Source organism: Phallusia mammillata, chromosome 8 (genome assembly GCF_965637545.1).
Source record: "Phallusia mammillata chromosome 8, kaPhaMamm4.hap1.1, whole genome shotgun sequence".
Taxonomy (NCBI): domain Eukaryota; kingdom Metazoa; phylum Chordata; class Ascidiacea; order Phlebobranchia; family Ascidiidae; genus Phallusia; species Phallusia mammillata.
The window spans coordinates 14,323,041-14,337,419 of NC_137259.1; the positions used below are offsets into that span (position 1 = coordinate 14,323,041).

Sequence of the window (14,379 nt, forward strand, 5' to 3'; positions counted from 1 at the left end):
CTTCGTTCCGTCGACTTGTCAGTTGGTAATGAGATATCGATCTCTTTACAAGACCATGTTTGTTTTCTCACTATGTTCATTCAAGTAGACTAGATCAATGTAACTGCAATCCATAAGCAATCAAAGTTGTCTGATTGGACATTTTGTCATTGTAAGGCTTGATTTATGCCACAAAAGGGAAACATTGATCGTTGATTGTGCTATTCTGTGGTCTTTTGAACCTTTTGGTATTTTTTGCAGGTTAGATCAGGAAATTTGTTGAAACTTAGAGGTACTAAATAGGAAGATTTTGGTAACTTTTTTTAAATTTCTTAGTGCGTCTGTTATGTTAACTATACGTAAAAATTGAAACTAAATTCTCATTGTTACATAATTTACCAGAAGGATATCTATACATGCAATATATATATGTATACATCCTGAGAAAATAAAATAATTTTTAGTGTTTCTTCAAACTGTAAACAGAACACAAACTTTTTGGTTAGCGCAAACTGTTTTCACAAAAAGTAATTTGTGTTTCTTAAGAAATAGACTGCTGTTTTCAATCCGGTTTATAACTTGTTTATTTTCTTCGTGGTGCTGCTGCGTCACGCAAAGTAAATGGCATAAATTGTTGACAAAAGCATGACAGTTTAAATTTTGCGCCCCACTCGATGTTGCACTGCAGTTTCTGTTATGCAGTACAAATGTGATGTGATTCGTAGTGTTTTTTTACGTGGACATACGGCAAACTTATAATTTGTGCTAGGTTTAAGTCAGGATTGTATGTGATGATTTTGGAATCGGTATTTGAACAGTGAAAAGCACATATTTTAGCTAAACCGCGAAACGTGTAAATAAGTCGAGAAGCCCGGCAACTATGGTCTGTTAGCAGCATTAAGTGATGTAATAGGATTTGAACGTATACAGTCAAACCATATTAATCTTGTTCGTAAAACTGCAGTGGAAAGTGCTAAAAACCTGTTTCTTTCGGACCACTTTTGTTACCTGTCACCGGCGAAGTTATATCAATAACACGTTTTGTCTAAAAAGAATTTCCTCAGATAACAGTTAAGGTTTGCATTGTTTTCAGTGCCGGATTAACCATTAGGCAAAGTAGGCACGTGCCCACAGGCCAGTCAAAAATCCAGGCCACTTTACAACAACGATCTTTGTGATAATGATTTGGCAACACTGATTTTCGGGCCTCTTATAAAATGTGCCTACAGGCCAGCAGACCCTTAATCCGGCACTGATTGTTTTCAATATAAGTCTTGATTAATTTCGACGCCGTGTCTTGAATTGTGTGTTTACGGTTTTAATGTCAAAATTTAAGACGTTTTCGACTTTCATTTAAATTATTTTAGTAGACACACAGCTTGATATAACCGTTTGATAGCTTTGTTGCGTTGATTCATTGAAGTGGGACCCGACAGTATGTGCTGTCCATTTGTTTGGGTTGTTTTTGTCTCTGTTGCCTAACACTTTTTGGCTTGGTGAAGTTCTAGTCTAGTGCAGTTGTGTGACAATGTGTTCTGTCACCAAGCAATACAAACTTTTGTTATGTTATTGTTTCTTATGTTGATGTTTTAGGTAAAATGTGTTTTAACAACACCAAGCTTTAATGTTAGATATCACGCAATAAGATTATAACGACTCAAACATTTCAAATCATAAACAGATAGTGCACACTGTTTCGACCTATAAGGTCTCATCATAATTCAAATCATAATCGTTACTTTTTATGTAAGTTCTTAGTATAGTGCAATCCGCATGGTTTTTATAACGCACCCGTTGCACATACAACATATCTATCCAATAACGCTTAGAGCCGGACAAACTTGCTAATAAAATGTATGTGGCTCAATAAAACGCTTTGAAAAAATGTAAGGTGCAGTTTTGAGGTGTTTATTTTGCGAAAACAGCCATGAATATGAGTGACGAAGTGCAATTACTCATTACAAAACCTTAGAAAATCGGCGGCTTCCATCGATCGGTCTTATTACGTCCAGCACGTGCGCACGCGTTTGCTTATACTTCTAATTACGATGTGCTGGTAAGGTCGCATTATTTCGATCGTTCCAACACAGATGCCTCCTATGTGTTTGTGTTTGTGCGTGTAAAAATGTTTTCCAGTATGTTGCAGTTTTCATATATTTGTCACTGCTGTAACGAAACAAGGTGATAAAGTGCTAAAATTGTTCTATGCAAAGTCATATAGTGGTGTGTCAATACAGTTGCTCGCTAGCATCAGTTTTAGTTAATGAAGTTTATAAACTACGCTATTATGCAACAGTTTATGTAACACAGCAATGCAACACCTTGTGTAATACTACAATTTTTAAGTTAAACTTGTTGTAAAAGTTAGGTTGTATGCACCAGTTTTCGTATGTTTGAAGGTTTCATTCCATTAGCTTTAGAAGTCTGTTGGCAACAGCATTGTGCATTGAAGCAGCTTATTATTTCAATTTTTTTAGCAACTGAAGTGTTTAAAACCTGGAACTGATTTAAGTTTATCAAAAACATTAAGTTATTAGTCCTTAAGATTTTAAGATATAAATATTTTGCCTTTAGAGCATCATTAGTATCTTTCCATTTAAATTCTATTTGAACAAGATACCGATGATGATGTAAAGAAATAATTATGTCATAAAATCTTAAGGACGAACTACCTAATGTTTTTTATGAACTTAAATTAATTAACATAAGGTTCAGTATATTCTTTGTTCATACCAAACAACGAACTATGAGAGTTTTATGTTTAAGTACAAACATGGCACTATATATAGTATTGTTGAGTTTATTTTGTTTCTTTAACATCTTCATAGCGCATAATTTGTGAACGCTATCAGTAAAATACAAAAATATGGGCTTTTGGATTAGTCAGAAGATTAATGACGCGTGTACTATAAATTAACGGAATCTTTGTATGTTGGATCAGACAAAATTGTATATTCGACATTGTTCTGCGTGGCGTACAGTGATGTTGGTATTGGTATGTGCTCAACTAGTGCCCAAGAGTAGTTTCGTTTTTTTCCTTTAAGATGTAGTAATTCGTATTGGTCGCTTGCTTGTATTGTAGCAGCTAGATTTACTAGAGCCACAGAGAAAAAAAGGTAATACGCCTACATATTAAACTTACCGAAAAACGTACAGTTTTGAAAGTTAATAAACAGACAATAGTCACCTAAATTAAATACTGTGTCTTTGTACATTCTATTTGAAACTGAAAAAAGCAGTGTTGAAATATTTTGAATATTAAAGCGAACCTGTCTATTGCCCAAGATTAAAAAAATGTACCGTACAGTGCAGGATGCGTTGAAGTAAACCTGCGAAGTCACAGCGTGCAGTTAATCAGGTTAACTAACTAGCGATAAAAATGCGTCAATTATCCAAGTTTTATAACCACTCATATGAGGAGTGTGCCTTGGCACATTTTTTACATATCGCTTATTGCCGTTTCGGTTTAAAATATGCCAAAAACAAACCTTGGTCGTTCTCCCCATTACTAATAAACTTTATTTCAATCAGTTTTATGGTGAAAATAACGGCCTAAATAGACGTAAAAAGCGACATGCTTTATTGTTCAAACGTTTCGGCAAATGCTCATGCCATCATCAGAGATATTCAATCAGTTTTAGATTCTTTTCAAATAAGAAACTGATGATACTGTTACGGCGAAATACTTGTGTCTCACAAACTAAGGACGTACGACTAAAAGTTTTTCATGACCTTTAATTTATTAAAAAACTTGTGCCCACAGACACCGTAAATTGTATCATGTTTTAGCCTGGCTTCAGGTCGTATCATGATATAATGCAGTATCATATGAAATCAATAAACTTTGTAGGTAGAAGTAAGCAAATAATCTTGTCATGAATCTGGTGTATACATATAAGCAATAACTTTAATGTTACTATTAAGGGTACGTCTGTTCAATATTAACATGTCGATATTTCCATTAATTATTCAAAGCCTGTCTCCCTGGGTTCAATATTGGCCATGTGTAACGCCCACCCCAGTCTTTGTGTGCTGGGTTAGACAGAATGAGTCAACTGTGGCAAATGTGTTGATGTTTCCACTCATTAGGTTTAGTCCGTTCTGTATGACCAACTAAAATGCCAGTAATTAGATGAAATTGATTGTGGTGTGTTGTGTATTGTAATTTGTGATTGGTTTCATAATTGTTAAGACCCCAAAATGATAACTTTAGGCATTTCTAACACTCTTCTAGGCGGTTTGATTGTTAGAAAAAAGTTGCTAGGGCTTATATGTAACCGATTACTGGTTGTATTATCATGCGATTTTAAGTCTTGTCTTTTCATAATTTTTTAAACCTTTTCAAATTTTAAAGTGAATTAATAAAAGTTGTGGTACCTAAAAGTCAGTAAAGCTATGTTTAAAGATATATTTTCCGTGTTTTAGGGGTTAAAATGATTTCAAGGCGCATGTAACTTACTTTGGAAGTAGTTTTGCAGACTGCACTTTGTTGATTTGGGCTGCATCTGAAAACATTTTTGAAGGGTTGGGAACCTACATTGGCGTTGTATTAACATGTAGACCGAGGTCGAATTGTTGATGAGTTTCATCGCTATTATGAGGAACAGAAGGTCGAATGTAGCATGTGGAAATCCCAACGCGCCAGAACCCATGCATAATTCATAGCGAGGGAAAAAAGTGCCTCAAAATGCGAGTTGTGTTGCGGCGACCCAAAGATCGTTCGTTGATAGAACTTGCTTGTTGTTGCTAGTTGTGAGAATAAGTGTTGCTGTAGGACAGGGTTTACGTTGTTAGGTGTTGTTTGGTTGGACAAGTAAAATGCTATGGTTGCTTGTTAACGTAAAAACAAAGGTTTTTCTGCTGTAAAGTAGATACTTTTTTTGTTATCTCTCAACGATTACCATTGCAGTTTCCTAAGATATATTAAACAATATATTACTTTATATGTGTATAAGTAAGGGGTATGAGTAGACTTAGAAGTGTAATTTTGAAGTATGGAGAAAGTTGTCCAGATAGCAAATAACCTGAAAACGAATTCTGGACATTTGTTTGCTCACGGCTTATATATCATTAGAAATTTGGTAAAAACGATTATGTTCAAAATTCGTACAGATTATGTTCATGTCTATCAAAAAAAGGCACTTTACAACGAAACTTGTATATACTTTGGATTTTGAAGGTAGTTTTTCAAAATTACTACTGCAATTTTGTTTGTTTTGTTCAGACAATCGTTTTTCGATTCAATAACAAGTAAAGGTTGTTGTTTGTCCATTTTTAATGTAAATCCAACGATATACTGACTATAGCGGATTTGGTTAGACTTGAAGGTAAGTTTTGTGTTGTGAAAATTTGCACATTGATTTATAAAATTCGTCAGGTATTTGGCTTGCGCCTCGAAGTTTATACAAAAGCGTCGAAGTACTTTTTTTAACAGTTTAATTTTCCAAAAACCAAATCGCCAAAAGGCTTGTTTTTTTGTTCAAAGAAAATTAGTCGAAGTTTTTTGTTTGAATAAGGTCTGTTGTAATTAAAATATTAAAAAAGCTTTTTATTTATGTTTGTTGTTTTTTTCACCGACTTTTTTGTTCCACCTGATAACATTTTTACCAGATATTTGCCAGCCGTGTTTTTTGTTTTTAAATTTATGCAATGCGAAACCATACCCGAATAACACTCCATTGTTTGTGCTGAAATATACGTTTAATAGATAAGCATATAATGTACAGTGACAGTAAGTTGGCATTTCGGCTGGGTTAACCATCACACGAACATGATTTCAGGCCGCATTATCGATTGACTGCTGTCACACAATTAAACGCGCATCGCAAAGAATGTAAGGCTTGAGGTTTTTGTCTTGTTCCTAATCCGACGTAAGACTTTCTAGACGTCCATTCAAAAATGCCAATTAGCAGGTGATGGCGTCCGGCTAAGCTGCCTTACATGTTATTGTTTGATTGTAGGAAAGAGAATTTCTCTATTAAAAATGTAATAAAAAATTGCACAATAAAAACATCACGCAACGCGTCACTTTGAATCAAACGCACCTATTTTGCCGCTGTGTGAACGCGTGCAATGATTGCTGTACAACCTATCGTTTGCTCAAAGTCTAATTTATAACAGGACGGAACTACATGCTGTGTTGGTCATAGGTTTCATGTTGGTGTTTAACTGTTACCCCCACTGCCGGGTCATTTTTTCACTTAATGCAAGCAACTTCTAGTCAGGTTTTTTATGCTTACGTATTTGAGTAATACCCCGACATAACTTTGTTTGACTACATGTATTTACACGACAAACTGACCTAATTTGGGAACTATGAGTATACACTTGTGGTTGTCAAATTTTAGGACATTGTTTTTTCGACCCAGTCTTGTTGCTCATTTAGTTAGTTGACATGTATCCATTTCTCCACAGGATGGCGCGTTTCGCCGAGGAGAACTTCGCAAAGCGGCGAGGTGGAGGGGGCCAAAACTTCAACAACTCCGGGGGCGGGGGAAAGAACCGGGGTAAAGGCAACAGGGGTGCTGGGGGCCCGTACAAAATGACGCTGGCTCAACAGGCAAGAACCATGTCCTACTACAACCCAATTCCAAAACAACAAAATTGCATCACTGCAAACCGGTCTTTGTTCATCCTGGGAGTGGACAATGCTGTTCGAAAACTTGCCAAGCGGATCATTGAGTGGCCATATCCTTTTTTACTACTTATATTTTAATAAGCTTTGTAATATTTTTGTGATAAATATGTGTATTTTCATCATGATTTGGTTTCATTACTGCAGTGGTCCGTGAGTGGTTCATTAACTGGCTGTAGATTTTTTTTGGGTTACTGGCTTTAAAACGTTTTGTACGTGCTTCCCGGGAATTATAAAATGTTTTTATGGCTAAACAATTGTATTTTTTTTGAAGGACGGTCCGCGACCGACGAAATTTCGGTTTTAAAACGGTCCGCAGTGTATAAAAGGTTGCCGACCCCTGACTTATTGCTTGAAGAATTTTTCTAATTTTTTTTCTTGAGTTTAAGCTTGGAATCGATTTGACTTAAGGTTATCATCTATTTCCCATAGAAATAAATAAGCACTATTTTTCATTTTATATTAAATTTTAATAATATGGCCTCGGTAGTAAGATTTTGGAATTGCACTCTAAACCCTTTATACTAGACATTGTCTTTGTTAACACATTTACAAACTGATTATGTTGACCTTACATGACCTATACACAAAGGAATTGTGTTAAAATTGCTTTTGCATTACTGAAACGCGGTGTTAAATATTTAATGTAAGAGTATTGGACAACAACGCAAAAGCTTAACCTTATATTCTTGAGGAAATGTCTGTAGACGTTATATTGTCAACAGTTTGCCTTCCTCGTTCACGGTTTGACACCACATGAATTCGCTTAAAGCCGTTTTATAATCCGTTAAGCAAGTACCGATGTTTGGTAATTGTTTTCGGGCCTTTTTAAACTAGTGATGTACCGAATCGGCTAAATTTCGATTCGGCCGAAACCGAATATTCGGCGGTTTTGCCGAATAAATTCGGCCGGATCAACCGAATCATTTATGACGTCACGCGAAGTCGTACCCTTCGCGTTTGACATGAAAACATAAGTTTATCTCTCAGGCAATTAGTGCAGAATGGTTGTGTTTCGTCCTTATTTTAGTTCTGTGGGGTTTAACATTGCCTCAAGTATGATTGCCAACCCGACATCGATAAACTGTTTTTTTGTCTGCAGTGGGAAAAGCGTCAATGTGTTAAAAAATATAATGATTGACGCGATTTTGGTTGGAAATAAGCAGAAAAGACACGTTTAACACTTTAAATGTGTGTTCGTAAAAGATTCGGTTTCGGCCGAATCGCAACAAATTATTCGGCCGAAACCGAATCTTTGCAAAAGTGGCCGATTCGGCCGAATAAATTCGGCAAACCGAATATTCGGTACATCTCCATTTTAAACAGATTTATACGTAGTTCACCGCTAATGCCCTCTGACAAGCCATATTTATGTTATTTATTGGTGATTTTTTATTTTAAATCATTTTGTTTATTACAATGCTATAAAAGCTGCTGCAATCAAACGTATGCTTGCGACTTGGAGAATAATGAATAATGCAAAAGATCCGGAACTTTGGGGCCTAAAACAGATCGATTGGATTTCTGATTTGCTAACGAGCACTTTTCCTTCATAGAACATTACTTGGTTTGAAAATACGGCAGATTGAAAAATCTAGTTACGTTTTGTCCACATAAAGGCTTAGAATATGATTATTTATGTTGTTTCCTTGCGATCTTAATGCAAAGTAAAAGATTTGCCCCTTAACTCTCTTTTTTACTCCGTTCGAATACCTGATTCTTGTAACCATTGTTGCCAATTGCATCGTGCTCGCTCTTGAAGAACATTTGCCGAAAGGAGACAAAACTCCTAGGACCTTGCAGCTGGTAAGTTCAGCTATTTTAGGTGGTCAACTGTTGTTTTAACTTTGCTAACCGACTCTTGCAAATTAAATTTTCTATTTACATTTGACTGCTTATACTGTGTAAATTACCTAATGTTTATTTCTTGGTGTTCTGTTGGCATTTGGGATGAAAATTGAACCGGACTTACAAGCTGGCCTGAAATTAAGACCAAAACCCTCATACAAGTCCGTATCCCCGTCCCGTTCACGCCAAAAGTTGGTAAAATTGCGGCTCGAATGTTGCCAGTATAAAGTCAGGCCCGGAATCAATCCCGTTTTCAAACTTAATCCCGAAACCGACCCGAAAATACAATAATAAGTAACGGTAAAAAAGATTTATCAAGGTTTGTTTTTCTTTTAACAGGAAGATACCGAGTCGTTTTTTTTATGCATTTTCGTCGTGGAAGCTTTTGTAAAAATCGTCGCCCTAGGATTTTTACTGCACAAAGAGTCTTACTTGCGATATGGCTGGAACATTATGGATTTCATTGTGGTCGTCACCGGGTAAGTAGGTTTATGATCTTTAAACCTCTTTTTTGCAAGGACCAAGAACATGTTTGTTGCACTATTATATACAGCATTAGACATTTCAAGCTTATTGTTCATGATTTATGTAAACTTGAGGTTGATTTAGTCAGTTTGTTGGTTTAAATTAGGTTGCATGTCAACATTGATTTATGTAAACAACATTTTAAAAAAATTACTTGTGTACTTTAAATGTTGAAAATTGTCAAGTTTTCTGCCACAATAAAAGCTTGTGTTTGATAAAACCAGTTCAGTTGCTGCAAATGTAGCAGGCTTTGTTAGCCTGCACTACTGTAAAACCAGTCACACTAAACGTTTTCGTTCAAAGAGGATTTAATTACTATAGGGGGCAACTTGTCGAATGTAATTTGTGTCTTCTTCAGCTGCTACATTTTGCAGCAACTGAAACCCTACGCTTGTTACCAGCCACTCACAAACGTCTAACACAGCGAATAGTTACCGCAGATTGACATTAGCAAGGGTAACCTGATTTGTAACGGTTTTTGCGTCCAACCTCGCTTAACATACCATGACTTTGCTAATGCATTGTTACATCAGCCGGCACCAACGATCGTTCGATGCACGCACTCGTTCGCTCTTGGGATTCACGTTTTGTGGTTGGGTGTTTGCTTGTCAATGAATTATGAATAAGGTTATATCGCTCGGCCGTCAAATACATCCATTAACGTCTCTGCAGACATTAGAGCGCTTATGTTGTATTTTTTGATTTGCAACCATTTTAAACGCGTATTTTAGCATATTTTCTTTGAAAAAAGACTGATAGTTGTTTTTAAGCTAGACTTTTTTAAACTTTGTGCTTGTTTAAGAAGTGTGCATGCACAACTGCAGGGAGACATACCACATAGAGTTATAGACCTATTTGTCAAAACACGAAAATATAAAAGATACGAATTTTATGTCAAAACTAATCGATCCTAAAATTTATAAGTGTTATTTTTCTCACTTGAATCAAAGTTTGCCTCAAGGGACCTGCCGTCACGCATAAAGTACTGAAAGGTCTTCCAGAATTTGGAAACGGTCCTGGGTTAAATAAGTTCTGAATAACGATTTTGGTATATCAAATTTTTGGCGCGTTTGGTATGAAACTTCGATTGACAATATTGATTTAAAACCTAAAAGTTTTTTTCGGTTGCAAAAGCGGGTGAAAGGTGAAATTTTGCAGAGCATATACAGAAAAAATATCGGAAAATCAGCTTATTTAAATATGGAACATTGATTGGCATTTTTTGTTTTTTTAGGTGCGTTACGTACTTTAACGTATCCCCCACGGGTTCAGGGTTCCAAACTCTTCGGGCCGTTCGGGTTCTTCGACCTCTAAAGCTGGTCTCGGGAATTCCAAGTAAGTGTAAAGGCATTATTCATTGCCAACATCGCTATGTTGTTTTGCACGTTTTCAGATTGTTTAGACGTTTAAGCTTTGTTTAAAACCGCCACATATAGCTTTTTTACGCAAAATAATGTCACGCATCAAGGTGATGACGTCATCATATGACGTTTAGAAAGTTAATGTGTGCGTCACACTGGAATGCTTGAGCTTGCCTAAACCAGCACGCTAATAATAACACTTGCTTTCATAATTGTCTAATCTAACATGAATATTTCGCCACACATTTATATTGTAATCGTGTTATTTTATTATGACTTTGAAATCTTGATTGTCTTTCTGGTGTTGACGCGTGTATTTGTTAATGGAAATGAAACATGACTGCAACCTGTTTTTTTAGGTTTACAAGTTGTTCTAAAGTCGATCATGAAGGCGATGGTGCCGCTTCTACAAATCGCTGTTCTGCTTCTATTCTTCATTGTCGTCTGTTCTATTGTCGGACTCGAAATCTACATAGGAAAGTTCCATAAGACTTGCTACTATACTTCAAACGGTAAGTGTGTCATACTTTTTTCTGTTTATCTATGTTACTGTGGTGAAAAGTATTTGTACAGTTTCATTTCTGTATCAAATGGTTAAGGTTGTATCTGCAAACGCCTGTAATACTCCTTGTATCAAAAAAAGCTACAGTGCGTCATTGCAGCATCATAACCCTCTATTATTACGTCACAGATGAAATTCTACGCGAGAATCAAATTTGTACGGACAACGACACGCGGGCGGGGGATTCCCTAGGAGTCCCCCAACCTTACCTGTGTCCGAATGGAACTTATTGTGGCGAATGGGAGTTAGGACCGAACTATGGAATAACCACCTTTGACAATATCATCTACTCCATGCTCACTGTGTTCCAATGCATTACTATGGAGGGCTGGACGGATATTCTATATTTTGTAAGTACTTGGTCTGTTTAGGTTAGAATACTTAGAGGTTAACAATGTTAGTGCCACCAAAGTGCACCACGAAAAAAATGACGCCTGATGTTTTTATGACCCCATTAGCAAATGGTACAAAACACAAACCGTCTTTTATTGGTAAAACAGTTTGTAAACATAATTCTGTTAAACTACGCACTTAGCTCAGAATTTTATGCGCAGCCTAATATTGTTCATTTGTGAAATTTGAACCCCATAACCTTGACATTTCAAACAGGCAAATGACGCTATCGGAAACTCCATCAATTGGGCGTATTTCATGATGCTCATTATAGTGGGCTCCTTCTTTATGTTAAATCTTGTACTTGGTGTGCTCAGTGGGTAAGTTGGCACTTGCCTGTCACGGAACGTGACACCTGTCACTGGCACGTGTGTCGTTGTACTGCTTTTGGTGGAAATATGTGTGTAAAAATGCCTCACCAACCACACAGAGAGGCACCTGACTAAGTGATGGCATATGCCAATGGCAGTGCTGTCATTATTCTAGTTTGCCTGTTGTGTGGCACAGTAAAGCTTTTTGATATTGTTGTTGTTGTCATGTGTCGTGTGGTGGCATCCTGAAACATAAACTAATCAGGCACTGGACCTTGGAGATTACCTCGGGTCTAGAGTTTCTAATACCCCAATTTAGCCTACTTTATGTATCGGAAATTGCGACTAAATGCTAAAACTGCGACACTGATCAGTGCCAGAAATGTAAGTGGGCCCGAACCCGTCCCGAATCTAGCGCGAATTCCCTTTTTAAAGCAGTGGTTCCCAACCGGGGAGGAATTCCTCCCTAGGGAGGTATTTTGTGAGTTCAGGGGAGGAATTTCATAAAAACTGTAAAAAAATTACATTGAAAATGTTGCAGAATATTTTTGTATATACATTAGGGATGTCCATTATAATTTGGATCCGGTTGTAAAGGATTCTAAAATGGACCTCCCTAATTATAAGGTATATTTCAAATTGCTTTATTTTTTTATGTTATATTTGTTTTTCGTCTCATGGGGAGGAATAAATAGTTCGAAAACGGGCAAAGGAAGGAATGTAAAAAAAAGGTTGGGAACCACTGTTTTAAAGCAAAGCTCGACTTAGATTTTAAAGTTAATTGTATGACGGTGTAAATGATGCCAAAAGTAAAATGAGACTCGAATCAAGCATTTTTTTCAAACTTAAACCCGAACCGGTCCGAACGCGACCCAAACTGCCAGTCCGGATATCCAAGTCATAGTCATATATACACAATTGTGGCAAGTGGACAACTCTATTTGTTTCACATCTTCAGACAATTGATGGCGAAGGTGGCTCGGTTTTGAACACAATCATTTGTTACGTTCTTTTCTTCACCATCATTTTGCTCGGCTCGTTCGGATTACTTAACTTGGTTTTTGGAATTTTAGCTGCGTAAGTTTTCCCTGAACTTGCTTCTTCAGAAAAACTCTTATTCGCTTGCTGCAGAAAAGTTTGGCAAGCGTTTCTCGGTGACTTAAAATTAAAGTAATTAAAGTATGGCTTCTCGAGTAGCTTTCAATTCTATATATCTTTATCCTGGCGACTTTTGGTGCTTACGGTAGTTATCGGTTTGTTTTCATTCTGGGTTTCTCTATTATGTGCTCTCATAATTTAAAAACGTTTTTTTCAAATTAACAGAGCATTTTTTTTAAATCGCACGATACCAAGATGTCTTAGACCAACATTTTAATGAAACACGGTGACATTTGAATACTAGGGGAGTTTCAAAAAAATGTCAACTAGAAAAAAAATACTAATTAGCATGCGTTGTCATAGACTTTGGATTCTATTGATTATGTCAGTCTTTAAATAATCTTCATACACAATGCTTACAAACACAATGTAAGTTATGATTTTTCTTTTCTATTTCGTGTGGGGGTTTAGTACAGAAAAACCTTGTATTTGCATGGCAACGTTTTGCTTTGGGTGTTGCTGAAATTAACATGTTATTTTATTAATGTTGTTGCTGCCTGCTTGCACGATATGTTGTTGCATGCTTAGGTTTGGTGCAAAGTTTAGGCCACTGGTATCTTGTTTCGAAAGTCTGTGAAATAATAAAAATACTATGTTGTTTTGGTATTTGTACATTAATGAAAAAAGTTAATTGTCGCAATTTATATGGTCAACGTATAATGACGTTTGGAATTTGTTACAAAATGTCGAAATCTTGCTTCTGAATAATCGTTAACGCCATTTTCAACTACAGTGAGTTCGCCAAAGAACGGGAACGAGTTGAAAACCGACTCGCATTTCTCAAAGTCCGGAAGAAGCAGCAACTGGACCGCGAATTGGATGGTTACCTCGAATGGATGCAAAAAGCAGGTAGAAAATTCATCAAAACGGAGATTTATTACCATGCACAGTTTAAAATATTAGAAACTTTGCTACCCCTGTGAAAAATGTAACATCTGAAAACTTTTTTTTCTGTATCATTTACAATATAATTACTGGTATACCACAAGACATAAAATGCGATATGAATTAAAACGTTTCGGCAAATGCTCCTGCCATCATCAATAGTAGAGCATGTCGTATTTATCTCTATTTGGGCCATTATATTTCCCATAAGACTCGTATATAGATCCGTGTATAGTGATGCACAGTATAACACTGGTGCAATTATTTTATTACAGAGGAGGTGATTCTAGCAGAAGAAGATCGAACCTTCGAGAAATCGGCCATGGAAGGTGAAAAAACGCTTCCTTTATTCTTAAAACTTGCGTTACTACTACTCGCCAATAGAAATCTTACCAATAATTATTACGTCACAGCTCATCGGCGCAAGGCGGCGCATCGCAGAAGTCGGGCTGATTTGTTGGACTCGGACGAGAGTTCATTTTCAGATATTTCCAGTGAGTTATTTTTTTCTTTAACGTGCCGACTCGACTCTTATAAATTATAACTCGGCTTGTGACTCGCACAGGCACCGGAAATCCGTTTACTCGGTCCAACCCGAACGCAAAACCAGAAAACTCGTGGATCGTGTGGATAACTCGCAAGGAAAAGCGATTCAGGTAACTATATGTACTTATTTGTTTTATTATTCTTTTGGAAAGCTGTTGTTAGGCATTTGCATATGCC

The 14,379-nt window shown here is 36.6% G+C and overlaps 1 protein-coding gene across 7 annotated transcripts in view; it reads left to right on the forward strand.

The window, feature by feature from the left end:
• The window catches only part of LOC145205209 (voltage-dependent calcium channel type A subunit alpha-1-like), a 45,835-nt gene that overhangs the window by 5,020 nt on the left and 26,436 nt on the right, over positions 1 to 14,379 (forward strand). For 4 of the 7 annotated variants that reach the window (XM_080077873.1, XM_080077876.1, XM_080077872.1 and 1 more), the window contains exons 5-15: positions 6,394 to 6,665; positions 8,313 to 8,419; positions 8,801 to 8,940; positions 10,221 to 10,321; positions 10,707 to 10,859; positions 11,039 to 11,259; positions 11,519 to 11,622; positions 13,505 to 13,620; positions 13,932 to 13,985; positions 14,070 to 14,150; positions 14,222 to 14,312. In XM_080077873.1, coding sequence (XP_079933999.1) covers positions 6,394 to 6,665; positions 8,313 to 8,419; positions 8,801 to 8,940; positions 10,221 to 10,321; positions 10,707 to 10,859; positions 11,039 to 11,259; positions 11,519 to 11,622; positions 13,505 to 13,620; positions 13,932 to 13,985; positions 14,070 to 14,150; positions 14,222 to 14,312 — 1,440 coding nt within the window. Of the gene's footprint in view, positions 1 to 6,393; positions 6,666 to 8,312; positions 8,420 to 8,800; positions 8,941 to 10,220; positions 10,322 to 10,706; positions 10,860 to 11,038; positions 11,260 to 11,518; positions 11,623 to 13,504; positions 13,621 to 13,931; positions 14,151 to 14,221; positions 14,313 to 14,379 lie in introns of all 7 variants that reach the window. The other 3 variants (XM_080077877.1, XM_080077875.1, XM_080077870.1) reach the window with 1 other exon arrangement.